The sequence below is a fragment of the Herpailurus yagouaroundi genome, unplaced genomic scaffold, assembly GCF_014898765.1.
Source record: "Herpailurus yagouaroundi ecotype Mexico unplaced genomic scaffold, PumYag 67569, whole genome shotgun sequence".
NCBI lineage: Eukaryota > Metazoa > Chordata > Mammalia > Carnivora > Felidae > Herpailurus > Herpailurus yagouaroundi.
In genome coordinates, this window is record NW_024420375.1 from 176057 (window position 1) to 194262 (window position 18206).

The 18206-nt window shown below is 38.2% G+C and overlaps 2 protein-coding genes across 2 annotated transcripts in view; both read right to left on the reverse strand.

Annotated features, from left to right (window-relative positions):
- The window catches only part of LOC121025272 (oligophrenin-1-like), a 180632-nt gene extending 173580 nt beyond the window's left edge, over window positions 1-7052 (reverse strand). Inside the window, exon 1 of the mRNA XM_040467746.1 lies at window positions 6720-7052. Within this exon, the coding sequence (XP_040323680.1) occupies window positions 6720-7052 (333 nt within the window). The remainder of the gene's footprint in view (window positions 1-6719) is intronic.
- A 398-nt stretch (window positions 7053-7450) lies between these two features.
- The window catches only part of LOC121025255 (oligophrenin-1), a 60221-nt gene continuing 49465 nt past the window's right edge, over window positions 7451-18206 (reverse strand). The window contains exons 10-12 of the mRNA XM_040467714.1: window positions 14131-14215; window positions 8769-8827; window positions 7451-7581 (exon numbers count right to left, since the gene is read on the reverse strand). Of these exons, the coding sequence (XP_040323648.1) occupies window positions 7472-7581; window positions 8769-8827; window positions 14131-14215 (254 nt within the window). The 3' untranslated portion in view covers window positions 7451-7471. The remainder of the gene's footprint in view (window positions 7582-8768; window positions 8828-14130; window positions 14216-18206) is intronic.

Consider the following 18206-nt stretch of genomic DNA (forward strand, 5'->3'; position numbering starts at 1 on the left):
CTTTCCATACTTTGGTTATTGTCAATAGTGCTGCTATAAACATTGGGGTATATGTGCCCCTTCGAAAGAGCAAACCTGTATCCCTTGGATAAATACCTAGTAGTGCAATTGCTGGGTCGTAGGGTAGTTCTATTTTCAATTTTTTGAGGAACCTCCATACTATTTTCCAGAGTGACCACACTAGTTTGCATTCCCACCAACAGTGCAAAAGAGGTCCTCTTTCTCCACATCCTTGCCAACATTTGTTGTTGCCTGAGTTGTTAATGTTAGCCATTCTGACAGGTGTGAGGTGGTATCTCATTGTGGTTTGATTTCTATTTTCCTGATAATGAGTGATGTTAAGCATTTTTTAATGTGTCTGTTAGCCATCTGGATATCTTCTTTGGAGAAGTATCTATTCATGTCTTCTACCCATTTCTTCACTGGATTAATTGTTTTTTGGGGTGTTGAGTTTTGTAAGTTCTTTACAGATTTTGGATACTAGACCTTTATCTGATATGTCATTTGCAGATATCTTCTCCCATTCCATCAGGTGACTTTTAGTTTTGCTGATTGTTTCCTTCACTGTGCAAAAGCTTTTTATTTTGATGAGGTCCCACTAGCTCATTTTTGCTTTGGATTCCCTTGCCTCCAGAGATGTGTTGAGTAAGAAGTTGCTGCAGCCAAGGTCAAAGAGTTTTTGCCTGCGTTCTCCTGTAGGATTTTGATGGCTTCCTGTCTTATATTTAGGTCTTTCATCCATTTTGAGTTTATTTTTGTGTATGGTGTAATAAAGTGGTCTAAGTTCATTTTTCTGCATGTCCCTCTCCAGTTTTCCCAGCACCATTTGTGAAAAGACTGTTTTTACTCCATTGTTGTTTATTTCCATTCCATTGATATTCTTTCCTGTTTTGCAAAGATCAGTCAGCCATATGATTGTGGGTCCATTTCTGGGTTCTCTATTCTGTTCCAATGATCTGAGTGTCTATTTTTGCACCACTACCAAAGTATCTTGATGATTACAGCTTTGTAATACATCTTGAAGTCCAGGATTGTGATGCCTCCAGCTTTGGTTTTTTTTTGCAAGATTGCTTTGTCTATTCAGGGTCTTTTCTGGTTCTGTACAAATTTTAAGATTGTTTGTTTTAGTTCTGTAAAGAATGCTGGTGTTATTTTGTTAGGGATTGAATTGAATATACAGAGTGGTTTGGGTAGCATAGACATTTTAACAATATTTGTTCTTTCAATCCAGGAGCATGGAATATTTTTCCATATATTTTGTGTCTTCTTCAATTTCTTTCATAAGCTTTCTATAGTTTTCAGTGTATTTGGTCTTTCACCTATTTGGTTAGGTTTATTCCTAGGTATTTTATGTTTTTTAAGTGCAATTGTAAATGGAACCTATTCCTTGATTTCTCTTTCTGTTGCTTCATTATTGGTGTATAGGAATGCAACGGATTTCTGTACATTGATTTTATATCTTGTGACTTTGCTGAATTCATGAATCAGTTCTAGCTGTTTTTTCGTGGAATCTGTTGGGTTTTCCATGTAGAGTATCATGTCATCTGCAAAGAGTGAACGTTTGACCTCCTTCTGAATGATGTGGATGCCTTTTATTTCTCTGTGTTGTCTGATTGCAGAGGCTAAGACTTCCAATGCTATGGTAGAATAACAGTGGCGAGAGTGGAAATCCCTGTCTTGTTCCTGACCTTAGGGGGAAAGCTCTCAGTTTTTCCCCACTGAGGATGATATTAGCGTTGGGTCGTTCATATATGGCTTTTATGACCGCAGGGTATGCTCCTTCTATCCCTAGTTTCTTGAGGGCTTTTATCAAGAAAGGATGATGTATTTTGTCAAATGCTTTCTCTACATCTATTGAGAGGATCATGTGGTTCTTCTTGTTTCTTTAATAGATGTGATTTAACTCATTGATTATTTTGTGGATGTTGAACCAGCTCTGGATCCCAGGTATAAATCCCAGTAGCTTGTGGTGAATAATTTTTTAAAATGTATTGTTGGATCTGGTTGGCTGCTATTTTGTTGAGAATTTTTGCATCCATGTTTATCAGGGAAATTGGTCTATAGTTCTCCTTTTTAGTGGGGTCTCTGTCTGATTTTGGAATCAAGGTAATGTTGGCTGCATAGAAAGGGTTTGGAAGTTTTCCTTCCAGTTCTATTTTTGGAATGGCTTCAAAAGGATAGATGTTAATTCTTCTTTATATGTTTGGTAGAATTCCCCTGGAAAGCCATCTGGCCCTGAACTCTTGTTTTTTGGGAGATTTTTGATTACTAATTCGACTTCTTTACTGGTAATGGGTCTGATGAAATTTTGTATTTCTTCCTGTTTCAGTTTTGGTAGTTTATATGTTTCTAGGAATTTGTCCATTTCTTCCAGCTTGCCCATTTCATTGGTGTATAATTGCTCATAATATTATCTTATTATTGTTTGTATTTCTCTTGTGTTGGTTGTGATCTCTTCTCCTTCATTCTTGAGTTTATTGATTTGGATCTTTTCCTTTTCCTTTTGGATCAAACTGGCTAGGGGTTTATCAACTTTGTTAATTCTTTCAAAGAACCAGCTCCTAGTTTCATTGGTCTGTTCTATTGTTTTTTGTTTTTGTTTGTTTGTTTGTTTCAGTAGCTTGGATTTATTCTCTAATCTTTATATTTTCTGTCTTCTGCTGGTTTTGGGTTTTATCTGCTATTCTTTTTCAGCTCTTTAAGGTGTAAGGTTAGGTTATGTATCTGAGACATTTCTTCCTTTTTCAGGAAGGCCTGGATTGCTATATACTTCCCTCTTATGGCCACCTGTGCTGCATCCCAGAGGTTTTGGGCTGTGGTGTTATCATTTTCATTGGTTTCCATGTACTTTTTCATTTACTCTTTAACTTCATGGTTAGCCCATTCATTCTTTAGTAGGATGTTCTTTTGTCTCCAAGTATTTGTTATCTTTCCAAAATTTTTCTTGTGGCTGACTTTGAGTTTCACAGCGTTGTGGTCTCAAAGTATACATGGTACAATCTTGATCTTTTTGTACTTGTTGAGGGCTGATTTTTGTCACATTAATTGTTCTATTTGGAGAGTGTTCCATGTGCACTGGAGAAGAATGTGTATTCCACTGCTGTAGGATGAAATGTTCTGTATATATCTGGTAAGTCCATCTTGTCCAGTGTGTCATTCAAAGCCACTGTTTCCTTGTTGATTTTCTGTTTAGATGATCTGTCCATTGTTGTTAGTGGGATGTTTAAGTCCCCTACTATTACGGCATTATTATCAATGAGTTTCTGTATGTTTGTGATTAACTGATTTACATATTTGGGAGCTCGATGTTTGGAGCATAAATGTTTACAATTGTTAGACCTTCTTGGTAAATAGACCCCTTAATTATTATATAATGCCCTTCTTCGTCTCTTGTTCTAGTCTTTATTTTAAAATCTAGATTGTCTGATATAAGTATCACTACTTTGGCTTTCTTTTGGTGACCGTTAGCATGACAGATAGTTCTCCATCCCCTTATTTTCGATCTGAAGGTGTCTTTACACCTAAAATGGGTCTCTTGTAAACAGCATATAGATGCATCTTGTTTTCTTATGCATTCGGTTACCCGATGTCTATTGATTGGAACATTTAGTCCACTGAGGTTTAGAGTTAGTATCAAAAGATATGAATTTATTGCCATTATGTTGCCTGTAGAGTTGGGAGTTTCTGGTGGTGTTCTCTGGTTCTTTCCAGTCTTTGTTACTTTTGGTCTTTTTGGTTTTGTTTTTTCATCTTTTCTCGCCTCACAGAGTCCCCCTTAAAATTTCTTGCAGGGATGGTTTAGTGGTCACAAACCCCTTTAGTTTTTGTTTGTCTGCGAAAAGTTTTTTCTCTCATTCTATTTTGAATGACAGCCTTGCAGCATAAGGAATTCTTGGCTGCATATTTTTCTGATCCAGCACATTGAATATATCCTGCCACTCCTCTCTGGCCTGCCAAGTTCCTGTGGATAGGTCTGTTGCAAACCTGATCTGTCTTCCCTTGAAGGTTAAGGACTTAAGTGATCATGTAGAAGCAGCATTTCAGGGATTATGGCAAATCAACACACATCTGGCACCAGTCTTCACCCTTAGCATCCTTGTTCCAACACCAGTGACTATGGTTGTTCTTCAGGGTCTTTTGGGACTTTTGCCTGTCAGGAGGTGGCACAGCCTCTAACAAATGTTATCCTAGCAGGGGAACCGCCTCTCCCCATGTGGCCCAAGGACCCCTTGGACCTTGATCTCTGCTGCTGGGGACTTGTGCTTCCTACCAGTGCACCACCAGGTATTGGGCTAGAGAGTTTCAGACTCTTCACTCCCCCTGTTTATAGTCTTAATGGAATTTAAACCCTCTCCTTTCTCCTTTCTCCCTTTTTTGATTTCCATCCCTTGTGGCTGTTTCCACTCTTCCTTTCTCTCCAGCTGCTTTTGGGGGGTGGGTTGCTTTTCCGATACTCTCCCCCTGTCTCCATCCTCTCTCCATAAGCAAAACAGCTCCCTGCCTTCCATGGCTTCTCTCTCTCTCAGTTCACCCCTCAATACCCTGTACCTGCTGAGTTCTATGGTTCAGGTTGTGCAGATTATTGTGCTAATCCTCAAATCAGTTTTCCAGGTGTACAAGATGGTTTAATGTTGATATGGTTGCATTTCATTGATGAGAGACACAAAAAAATCTTTCATGCTGTTCCACCATCTTGGTCACTCCTTGAATCATTAGTTTTTTATTTATCTTACTGTGTGTTTAATTTGACAGAAGAAAATATGTGTTTAATATTTTTACATATTCTTTTTTTTAATGTTTATTTATTTATTTTGAGATAGAGAGTATGTGAGTGCATGAGACGGGGAGAGGCAGAGAGAAAGAAAGAGAGAGAAAGAATCTCAAGCATACTGATAGTGCCACACTATCAGCTCAGAGCTCAATTGGGTTGCTTAATCTCGGGAACCATGATATCATTACCCGAGCCAAAATCAAGAGTCAGGCACTTAACTCACTGAGCCAGCCAGGTGCCCCAATATTCTTATATATTCTTATTTCCCTCATTTTCTTTTTACATAAAAGGTATCATACTAATATAATGTTTTAAACTTTGGGTTTTTTTGCTGTTGTTGTCTGACATATAACCTCAAATTTGTAATGCATCTTGGAAATCACTACAAAAGAAGTTCACAGATATTTTCCTAATTATTTTTAGGTTGTAGAATGCTACATTATTTGAATAGACCATTATCTACTCAACTAGTCCCCTATTGTTGGACACTTTTGTGTTTCTAACCATTTGTTATTAAAAAATTATGCTGCGATGATGAACCTTCTACATATGCTATTTGGTACTTGGGGAGGTGTGTCCTCAGAGTAAATGTCTAAAAGTAGAATTGCTTGGCACTGGGTAAGTGAATATACACATTTGTTACATATTGTCAAATTCTCCTCCTGTCGTACATATTGCATTAACACCAGCAATGTAGTACAGTATCCATTTGCCCCAATGTCTCATCAACAGAGAATACAGTCATGCCTTAGGTTTTTCCCAATAAATGGCATCTCAGTGTAGGTTTAATTCGTATTTTTCTTATATGAGTGAACTTGAGAAGTTTTTCATATATCTAAGTGTATTTGTCTTTCTATTTCTCTTCCTTGTGTGTTTGTGTCTCTTGTTCCTTTTGTTCTAGAGTTTTGAAGGACCAAAATTCTTGAAATAAGGCAGCAGTCAGCCTTTGAGTGCATGGTAGCAGGTGTTTCTCACTAACTGCTGGTAGGATAATTCTCAACTGAGTCCCTGCCTCCCAAAACATACAAGACTCTTAGAATGTCAGAGCAGTAATAATCCCTTAAGATTAGCTAGTTCAGTCCCCTCATATTAGAGATGAATAAACTGATGTCCAGAGAGTGGGAGGGACTTTCTTTAGTTCAAACAAAATTAGTATCAGTGTGGAACTTGAACTCAATTTCTCTTTCTCCCAGGGCAGCTTCAAATTAATATGCAAATGATTTATATATTGATTGTTGTACTTTTACTGAGATTATCACAAACAACTATTTGGGAAGAAACTGCTCTTAATGTTCTGTATTAGCCCAAATTGGAAACATTGGCAATAAATGTAAAAGGCATCCTCTTGTTAATTCTGCCTATTTATCTTCCTTAGTGTATTTAATGCTCATTTATTATAGAAGTATAAAAATACATAGACTGTTAGAGCTCCATTGAATCTTGGTGGGATCTCATTATGTCATTAGGGAAACCTGAGATCCAGTGATGCAGAATTTATCATAGGGGGAGACCAAGAGGATCATTTAGCCTGGAGCCTCAACTTTACTAGGGGCTTTAAGTTTAGGGATTTGAGATCCTCTTCAAATGAGGTTAAAATGTATAATTACCGTACTTTTGTAACTTTGATGATAGCTTTATTTTTTAATAGACACTCTTAAAATGCATCATGATTTTTCTAAGCTTGTTGTCTCATTTCTGTACTTTTAAAAATATCAGGAGGAGCCTTGAGAGTGACCTGCTCATGATCATCAAGAAAGCCAGTAGCAAAACGGAGCACCTGTGTGGTTCAGTCAGTTAGGCAACAGATTCTTGAGCCGGCTCAGGTCAAGATCTCATGGGTTAGTTCATGAGATTAAGCCCTGTGTTGGGCTCTGAGCTGACAGTGTGGAGCCTGCTTGGGATTCTCTCTCTCCCTCTCTCTCTCTGACTCTCTCCAACTCACACTTACACTCTCTGTCTCTCTCGAAATAAATAAATAAACTTCATAAAAGGAAGCTAGGAGCAGAACTGACACCAGAACACAGGTTTGTTGACCCCTAGACAGGGTGCTTTCTGCTGCACCATACTGCTTCACAAGAGCTACTTGCTGTACTTTTACAAGGCACGTCAACTTACTTTTATTCCAATCATTAAGCTCTCTGGCCAAAAGGCACCACAACCCCATGCCACTTAAACCCACTATCTTGGAGCTCATCACCGGGCCTACTCTTTCGAATACTTGTCTTTCCTGCTTGCCATACTCAAGCAACGAGTTGACCACAATCCTAATAATAACTCCCATTTCTTGAGAATCTTCTATGTGCCATGCACTTTACCTGTGTTCATTCAAATCCACAGAACAGTCCTGCATGGTGGGCAATACTATTCTCTTTTTAGAGATGACTAAACAGAGGGTAAGAGGTTTATCTAAGATCGTACAACTAAGTAAGTGGTATAGCTGGTATTTGAAACCAAGTTTATCTGACTGCAAAGTCTATGTTCAGTCCAATTTACCTCATGTTACCTCTTAACTGAGATGCATGATGAGCCTGAGAGGATATATACAAGGTTCAAGATAAAATCATCTTCATAGAGCACTCAGCCTTCCAGGATGAAACAGCTGGTGGCTGGGACTTAATGAGTTGATAAACAGTTCCTCTGAGGTACTACCCTATGGACCAGTCCTTTAATAGAAACTCCTCCTGAAAATCCAGAAGTTACTTACTTGACCAAGTGTCTTATAATAAGTTCCAGCATCTCTCGGTTCTTTTCAGGTAGCTTATATACCAAGGAATGAATAGCTCCCAGCCGGTAATCCAGGTTGTCAGACTCTGAGATAGAACAGAGAAAGACAGTTTTGCCTTTTGGGCAACTGTATCAAGTGAACTCTCTCTCTCTCTCTCAATCTCTCTCTCTCTCTCTCTCTCTCTCACACACACACACACACACACACACACACATGCACACAAAGACAATTAGAGACACAAAGAGACAAAAAGAGACACAGAGATAAATAGGCACTATGAAATAATGGTAAAGAGAGACCAAGAAAAAAGACTGAGATGGAGAGCAAAAGACTAAAAGACAAAGAGACCAAAAGGCAAAAAGAGAGATAAAAACAAAGAAATAGCCTATAAAGTTGAAGTAGACAACAGAACAGAAAGATGAGAACATAAGACTATCTCTGAGGAAGTGTGAGTTCTAGGTACAGCAGGTTGTTCCCAAAGTTCTGCATGTAAACTTCCACTGGAAACCTTTGCCCACACATCTTCTTATGGTGATGGGGATATGCTCTTTCTCCGGGTTCATGTGAAAATCACTGAGACAACTCAGAGTAAAGATCAAAGGTCCCTTGCCTCCACAAAAATTCATTATTAGGACGAGTCCTATGAATCTTTTTCCTGCACACCACAGAGGGTACCAAGCAAGAGAAAGGTCATATAGAGATAGGGACAGATGCTCATACATACAGTGGCCTCAGCCAAAATTTTTAATACTTATTCAGCTGCCAAACATTTTAGGGTGATTCTTTATGTCTCATTTCCCATGCAATGTTTCACCTTAACCCTCAGGTTTATCATCTACAAAATGTGATGTTAGCACTAACAGATTAGGAGTATTAATTCACAGCACAATTGAAAAGCATTTGAAAAGGCAACGTGATGAAAAAAAGCTAAAACAGCAACTGTAAGGGAACAATTTTGTTGTCTCCTAGTAATATAAGCCAATGCTCTTGTTCTGATAGAAGAGGCATAGTCAATAAAGCCCTCATACCTGTTACATTCCTCATATTAGCCAGTTTTGTCCAAACTACTCAATTTACATTGATTTATGAAAAATAATAGAACATTTGAGTTAGACAACAAGTAGGAAGACTCTCATTTAGCAGTGGACGCAATCTGTGGAGGTATTTTTGTTTTCTCCCCTCACTTTCCCTCAAGCAGTCTTCTAGGTTTATTGCTATGAACATTATTAAGAAGGCAAGACAATACAATTAACTAGTAACATAAATACTTACTGGCAGCAGAGACCAGCTCTTTGTGAAGTCTGTAGGTCATGACAGGTTCAGAAAGATTCCTGAAATAAAGGAACACTGTAAGTTCCTTTGGGGAGGGAATAGCCAGGCCTTGGATTCTCAGTTTTGTGGGCAGCAAGGCTTAAGTTTCTGAGCCCCATAGCTTAGTGTGACCATATACATTTCTCTCTTCACCTGAAACTTTGTCAGAGGAATCCTAGTTACTAGTAATTCAATGAAAAACCTGCAAAAGTATAGGCAAATTAGTCTAGTAAGGACTCCAATTAGTTTTCAAAAGTGAAAGGAGTTTCAAACCAGTTCTGAAAAATTCCAAAGTAGACCCACTCTGAATTCTGCTATAAAGTTCTTGCAGTTGGATAGTTCTTTAGTTTTCAAAGTGCTTCATATCTGTCCTACCATCTGATCCTTCCAATGATCCTGTGAGACGGAGCAGTTATTCCAGTCCCAGTTTAATGGAGGAGAAAATTGAGGCCCAATAGATTTCTTTATTTGGTAAAAAAAAAAAAAATGACTGAGCACCTATGGGTACCTAGCATTGTGCCAGATGTTGGGGATCCAGCGATGAGTAAGAGAGACCCCAAACCTCCAAGGAGCTAATAGTCTAGTTGAGAAGAGTGTCATATACAAAACTTTCAATGTAAAATGACCAGTGTGATGATAAAATAAAGGTAGGTGGTGGGTGGCTCAGATGAAGTAATTCACTTATAATAATAATAGTAAAGTCTTCATTGTTCTAAGCGATGTGCATATATTTACTAATTTAATCCTCATACCAACTCTGTAAGGTGCATATTGTTATTATCTCCATTTCATACATGAGGAAACTGAGGTTCAGAGAAGTTTAATTTATCCAAGACTACACATGCCTAGTAAATGGCAGAACTAGTCAGTCTGTCCTGAGTCTATGCTCTTAATCACTGTTATACTTCCTCCCACTGTGATTATTGTAGTAATCCAGTTGAGAGTTAATAAAGGCCTAAACAAAATTAGTGGCATCAGGGATAGAAAGAAATGATGAGAATTATTTAAAAGACATTAAAGACAGAACTTCTTCAATCATTGGGTATACTGGTGAGGGAGAAAGTCATCTGGTTTGGAAGACTGGATAGAATAGAAATTTATTCAGAAGGAAGCGGAGATCTAAGCTAGAGGGACTTTTAGGATAGCCAAAGGGAGATGTCTATTAGGCAGATGGAAGGAGTTCCTTCTAAATTTGAGAAGTGGAAATCACAAACCTAGGTGAGTGACTAAAACCATGAGAACAGATACCACTGCTCAAGGAGAGATGACCAAGTCACAGCCAATAGCTTCATGAGGACTTTAATTTATTATTTGTCCAGAATAGTGTATAAAAAAGAAATGGAATTGAACCAGTCATCAGAATATAAAAAATTTGAGATATTTCACATAAAATCCATTATTTTCTAACACTACTGAAAAACTGAACGAGTTGGCTATATTGGGCCTATATGGTTATTTGTGGAAGTAAATAATATTGCTTATTATACATAAACAAAGGTATCACTATGCAAATACAGGTTCAATATGTAATGTGTTTAATATGAAAGGAGTCTGCTTCATTCATCTTCACATCCTGGCCCCTGTGGATATTTGAATTTTCCCTCCCTCCAGTATAGCAAAAAGAGGGGAGAGTCCTGGAATATATCAGGTAGAAAGTCCATAAAGGGAACTGCTAAAATGGTTGAAAGGTGTGAGGAAAGCCAAAAGCAAGAGATACAGTAGAATCCAAAAGAAGATAATGTTTCAAGGAGGGCTTGGTAACACCTTCAAATGCTACAAAGAAATCAAGTAAGGTAAAGACTGACAATTGTCCATTGTGTTTAGCATTGAAGGAGTCACTAGTGACCTTGGCAAGAGCAGCTTCAGTGGAGCAGAGTTGGTGGGAGGGAGACTGCAATGGGTTAAAGGATAAAGTAGGAGGTTAAGAAGTAGAGACACTGAGTGTATATTACATCATATACTGAAGCTTGAATAGGAAGACATGAAGTATCTCTCTTATTAGGCAATCTCATCCAAGATCCTGCCTCCAATTGTCATCTATATTGTCAATGATTCACAATTTTTAGCTCAAGCTCAGAAGTCTTCTCTGAGTTTATTCCCATATATGCAATGCCTTGCTTAATACCTTGTTCTAATTTCTTCAAAGACACCCAAATTTGAAATATCTAAAACCCAACTTGCCATCTCCCTTACATTTAGTCTTTTTCTTGTGTTTCTCAAATCACTGAATGTATGACCACCATTTGGTTGTATGGGTCAGAAACATGGAAATCATTCTTTTATCTCCCCCTCCCCCATTCTCATATCTAAATTTACTCCCCAAATTTCTTTATTATGCTTATTTCTACAAATCGATATTCCTATTCCCTATTTCAAGAAGAAGCATCATCTTTTTCATGGACCACAGCAATAGCCTGCTAATTGGTTTCTACCTCAACATATTTTGATTCCCTATAATCTGATCTCTATATTTTTTTTTCAAAATTTAAACCTCATCATGTAACTTGTTTAAAATCTCTCAATTTATTCCCATTCTGTTTAAAATAAATCCATACTCCAATTCTTAAAATGTCCCATACAGCCTTGCAATGTCTGGCTCCTACACATCTCTCCCTCCCTCTCTACACTCAGTACTCTTGAAGGGGTCATCCCCTCTTTTGCTTCAAGGCCTTTGCACATGCAGTTCTCTTTGTCTGCAACTGCCTCCTCCCAGTTGACTCCAAATTATAATTTAAACCTCAGTTCAAACGGACAACCAGAATACAACAGGTCTTCCTGTTTTAAGCCTTCATACCACTTTGTGCCTTCCCTTCAGAGTACTTATTATAGTTTGTTATATTTGTATGATTGCCTGTTTTTTTTTTTCTGCCCCTCACTGGATTATAACCTTTTTAAATTCAGAGATCACATCCATTCACAATTGTATGCCTCCTGCTTAGCACCATGCTAGACATAGACTAGCTATACAGGAAATGTTTACTGATCCAGTAAATGGTAAAATGAATAAATGAAAAAAGACACAAAGTCAAAGAGATGTGCTTTATGGTACCATATTTATATGCTGAGAAGAAACAGCAAGTCGAAAAAGAGACATTAAAAATATAAGAGAGAGAGGATAGTTTTTGGAGTACTTTTCTGAAAATGTTAGAGATAAGGGTTGAGTTAGGTACCTATAACACAGATGGAAGAGGCCCTCTTTGAAAATATTAATGTATTTGAGAAACTTAATGGGTGTTGATTGGCTCGTGCATATTAAAGGCCCATACATAAGTCTTAAGGAAAAATCTCTTACTAGGGGTATTGCTCATTCAGGCTTTAAGGCCTGACCTCCGATCTTTCTTTTTTGTTTTTGTTGTTGTTGTTGTTGTTGTTGTTGTTGTTGTTTTTGTTTTTGTTTTTTGTTTTTTTTATATGAAATTTATTGTCAAATTGGTTTCCATACAACACCCAGTGCTCATCCCAAAAGGTGCCCTCCTCAATACCCATCACCCACCCTCTCCTCCCTCCCACCCCCCATCAACCCTCAGTTTGTTCTCAGTTTTTAACAGTCTCTTATGCTTTGGCTCTCTCCCACTCTAACCTCTTTTTTTTTTTCTTTCCCCTCCCCCATGGGTTCCTGTTAAATTTTTCAGGATCCACATAAGAGTGAAACCATATGGTATCTGTCTTTCTCTGTATGGCTTATTTCACTTAGCATCACACTCTCCAGTTCCATCCACGTTGCTACAAAAGGCCATATTTCATTTTTTCTCATTGCCACGTAGTATTCCATTGTGTATATAAACCACAATTTCTTTATCCATTCATCAGTTATGACCCAGCAATAGCACTGCTAGGAATTTATCCAAGGGATACAGGAGTACTGATGCATAGGGGCACTTGTACCCCTATGTTCAGAGCAGCACTCTCAACAATAGCCAAATTATGGAAAGACCCTCCGATCTTTCAAAAGGGCCACACTGGTTATTATGGGATGAGCTGGGAAACATATAATGTGTGGATGTATTTAACCTATATAAATCTTTGAAAAAACTTGACTCTTTTGAAGAAGGCTAAAGACAGAATCATTTACTCTCACTATTATCATCATCAGTATTCTAAAAACATACATAGTAGATTGCTCTCTATCATCACTAAAATTACCCAAGTAACTCCAAGGAGGCCATAACCTCTGGGGGTAGGAAATAGAGGAAAAAGATGCTCCAATATAAGTGGCCTACAAGTCATAGATACTTAGGTTCAAGTAATATGAGCTGTGAGCATGGATAGTACTAAATGGGGAAGGGGATGCCTTTCAATTTTCTCATCTATAAAATAGTATGGTACTACCTACCTTATAAGATTATTGTAAAAAAATGACATTGCCCATGTAAGCAACTAGAACACTGCTTAGCACTGAATAAACCCTCGGACGACAGTACCTTTCTTCTTTTGCAGATGCAGGAGAAATACTCCTGGAAAAAGCATCCATGTTTATAAAAGTTTTAAGATATACTACAGCAGGAAGTCATTTAACAGCAATATCTGAGACCCAATTTATTTTGGATTAATGATATTCAAGTATCTATCTTAATATCTGAAGAGTACAATAATTGAAAAAAAAGACATTTATTTAATAAAGTATGGTAAATAATATTGCACATAAAGAATAGTAAGAAATGAATGAGTTTAAATGTATATGTCCCCAATACTTTTACATAATATAAATTTATGCCAATTACCTAAATGATATATTCATTACCATCGCACATCCCCATATTTTTGCTGATAAGGTAAATTTTGTTTTCCTACTTCTGTCAATTCATTCAGTTTTAACATTTTTATGGTTGTACTTTCTTGTTTTTTTATTTCTATTAAATGGATTAAAGCATGGAATATGGCATATAAACATACAAACACATGTATTGTTTGTGTAAATGCAATTTAACGTTTCAAAATAGTTATTATTCACCAAAACATGTTAACAACCTTGAATTGTCATAAATCCTGATATTACTAGTGAGCACATTGTGACAGCATTACATCTATGCACAATGGGCAAACTTCCATTATTTTAAGGGTATGAGTTTTAAAATAATCATTTCCCTAAGAAAAAGCAATTTTTCAATAACAATCCTATTATTTTGATCCTTCACTTGCGTAAATTCCCAGATTAAATGTTTTCTAATGCACATTCTTTGTTTTGACAGAAATCCTTTTCACTCTTTTTTTCTTTAGCATTCCTATCCAACCTCCAGAAACTATGACCACATAAGCTCCAATATCCACCCAGACAAATTTCATCAAGTGTGAAAAACAAAGTTCCAAATCATATCAGGCATACCTGAGGTAGAATTTCAAGGAGCTGGTAATTGTCTTAATGTCCCAGTCACTATAATGAAAATCAACATCTCCTGGACATTTAGGATCTATTAGAGAAAAAAAAATATGAAAAAAGTTAATGTTCCAAAAGTTCTTATTTTTACCCCTTTAAAAGAAAAATAAAGTTCATTAGAGATGAAAACTTTGTACAACAAACGTCTTTGATGCCTCAAAAATTTCCTTGCATTCCAGTCAGTCATGTAAGAAGCTTGGAAGTCATCTCTTCTACCCACACAACAAGAAAAAAGGTGTAATAAACCAAAAATCAACTCCTCTTAGATCTATCAGAGAACTGAGGTCACTGAACTACTGTCCCCAAACTGAAGAAATAGACAGGCATATACAGGAAATCAAAACTTATTAGAGCAGGAGCCCAGGAGCAGAAAATTCTTTGGGAACCAGTACAAGTTTAGGAAAACCTAATCTGCAATTGATGAATTGCTAGAGGTTCAGTGTGGACAGGTTTGAGAGTTAAAAATTCTCAGGGGGCCTGGTCCTATGGGGACTCCCACACTTTTGTGAATTTTACTATCAAGTTCTCATGGTGAAGATGTGAGAAAAATTTACTCATGTTTCTGTGCTTCTGAGAGGGCAAAAGAGGAAAAGTAGCTCTTTAAAAAATATGCACAACACATTTCATTCTTCTTAGTGAAGCCTACCATTAAGAGAAACTATTTTACCAGATCCTAATGTGATGGGATTTTACTAGAACTTAACTGAACTAGGAAAATGAAAATACCCAACTCCATACCTGGACTGCCTTCCTGTCTAAGGGGAAAAACCGAAATCATACTGAGAAGTATTTGTGAGGGTCACTGGCCAGCGGCAGAGACTCACTAAAAGACATAATGATAGGATTATAGAATGTTACCCTTCCCCCCACAAATTACCACAACATCAATAGTCCTCCTGAATAGTAACAGGGGAATGCAACTAAAAGAACGGTGCTTCTTAGATAATATTTAAGAAGTCTCTAGGGAAAACCGAAGACAACAGAGGAAATAAAAACAAGGTAATCAGAGATAACTGTAGCCTCTGACACATATGGTTACAGCAAACATAAACACAGGCTAAATTCTAGCAGCTAAACAAAACCTCACAGGATAGGCTTATTCACTTCAGTTCTTTTTATCATTACATCGTGTAAAGCTTACAACAAAAATTGTAAGACATACTAAAGACAAAAGACCAAAAAAAAAAAAAAAAAAAAAGCAAACAAACCAAAAACACAGTTTGAAGAGACACAGCATACCAAGTATCAGAACCAGGCTCAGATATGGCAGAGATGTTGGAATTATCAGACTGGGAATATTACACAAGTATGATTAATATGCTATGGACTGTAACGGATAAATGGACAACATAAAAAAGGAGATAAATTAGGTAAGCAGAGAGATAGAAGCTTTAAGAACCAAAAGGAAATTCTAGAAATCAAAAACACCATAACATAAATGAAGAATTCCCTTAATAAGCTCATCTATGAACTGGACACAGTTGAGGAAATAATGAGTGAGTCTGAAGAAATGTCAATAGAAATTTTGAAAAGAAAAGAGGAAAAAGAAAGAAAAAGACAGAATATCCAAGAACTGTAACATAATAACAAAAGGTGTAACATACATGTAAGGGGAATATCAGAAGAAGGAAAAAAAAAGGAATAGCAGAAATATCTGAAATAATAATGATTGAGAATTTCCCGAAACCAATGATAAACATGACAGCACAGATCCAGTAAGCTCAGAAAACACCAAGCAGGTTATACACCAAAACAATCCACACTTAGGTATAACATATTCAACTAAACAAAATCAAAGACAAAACATCTTGATAGAAGTCAGAAGGAAAACAAAACCAAAAACAAAAACGATCTTGCCAAAGTTGGAGAAGGATAAGAATTACATCATACTAATCTTTCAGAAACCACGCAAAAAAGAAGAGAATGGAGTGAAATATTTAAAGTATTCAAAGTAAAGAAGACCAGACTGAATTATGTACGCAGTAAAATTATCTTTTAAAAGTGAAGGAGAAATAAAGACTCTTTCAGATACAGAAATATGGAGGAACTCTGTCAACGGTAGACCTGCCTTGCAAAAGATATTAAAAGAAGTTCTCACAAGAAAGTTGAGGTCAAAAACTCACATCTATATGAAGAAAGAAATAGCATTGGAGGAGGAATTAATGATGGTAAATAAAACTTTGTATTTGACTTAATCTTTCTTGGCCTAACAGGTAAAGTTCAAAATAATATAAACAATGTATCCAGTAATTATAGCTTATGAAAAAGTGAAATGAATGATAATAATATTAATGAGGATTAGAGACAGTAATTAAGAATAATACTTTGTCATAAGGTACTGGCACTACTTGTGTAGTAGCATAGTGTTATTTGAGAGAGGATCTAAATAACATGAATGTATATTAAAAATATAAGGGCAATACTGGGAGGAGAGGGAAGATGGCGGCGGAGGAGGACTCTGGGCTCACTGCGCGTCCTGCTGATCACTTAGATTCCACCTACACCTGCCTAAAAAACCCAGAAAACCGCCAGAGGATTAGCAGAATGGAGTCGCTGGAGCCAAGCACAGACTAGAGGCCCACGGAAGAGGGTAGGAAGGGCGGTGAGGCAGTGCGCGCTCCACAGACTGATGGGAGGGAGCCGGAGCAAAGGGGCGGCTCACTGGCCAAGCAGAGCCCCCGAGTCTGGCTTGCAAAAAGCGGAGGGGCCTGACGGACTGTGTTCCGACAGCAAGCGCGACTTAGCCGCTGGGAGGTCGTAAGTTAACAGCTCTGCTCAGAAAGGGGGAAGGCTGGAGGACAAAGGGAAGGAGAGCCGCTGAGCACCCGGACGACAGAGCTCAGTTTGGTGGGGAACAAAGGCGCTCGCCAGCGCCATCTCCCCCACCCATCCACCAGCCAAAATCCCAAAGAGAACCAGATCCTGCCAGGGAACTTGCTCGCTCCGCGCAAACACCCAACTCTGCGCTTCTGCGGAGCCAAACCTCCGGCAGCGGATCTGACTCCCTCCTGCTGCCACAGGGCCCCTCCTGAAGTGGATCACCTAAGGAGAAGCAAGCTAAGCCTGCCCCTCCTGCCCCTGTGCACCTTGCCTACCCACCCCAGCTAAGACGCCAGATCCCCAGCATCACAAGCCTGGCAGTGTGCAAGTAGCCCAGACAGGCCACCCCACCCCACAGTAAATCCCGCCCCTAGGAGAGGGGAAGAGAAGGCACACACCAGTCTGACTGTGGCCCCAGCCGTGGGCTGGGGGCAGACATCAGGTCTGACTGCGGCTCCGCCCACCAACTCCAGTTATACACCACAGCACAGGGGAAGTGCCCTGTAGGTCCTCACCACACCAGGGACTATCCAAAATGACCAAGCGGAAGAATTCCCCTCAGAAGAATCTCCAGGAAATAACAACAGCTAATGAGCTGATCAAAAACGATTTAAATAATATAACAGAAAGTGAATTTAGAATAATAGTCATAAAATTAATCGCTGGCCTTGAAAACAGTATAGCTGACAGCAGAGAATCTCTTGCTACAGAGATCAAGGGACTAAGGAACAGTCACGAGGAGTTGAAAAACGCTTTAAACGAAATGCATAACAAAATGGAAACCACCACGGCTCGGACTGAGGAGGCAGAGGAGAGAATAGGTGAACTAGAAGATAAAGTTATGGAAAAAGAGGAAGCTGAGAAAAAGAGAGATAAAAAAATCCAGGAGTATGAGGGGAAAATTAGAGAACTCAGTGATACACTCAAAAGAAATAATATACGCATAATTGGTATCCCAGAGGAGGAAGAGAGAGGGAAAGGTGCTGAAGGGGTACTTGAAGAAATCATAGCTGAGAACTTCCCTGAAGTGGGGAAGGAAAAAGGCATTGAAATCCAAGAGGCACAGAGAACTCCTTTCAGACGTAAATTGAATCGATCTTCTGCACGACATATCATAGTGCAACTGGCAAAATACAAGGATAAAGAGAAAATTCTGAAAGCAGCAAGGGGTAAACGTGCCCTCACATATAAAGGGAGACCTATAA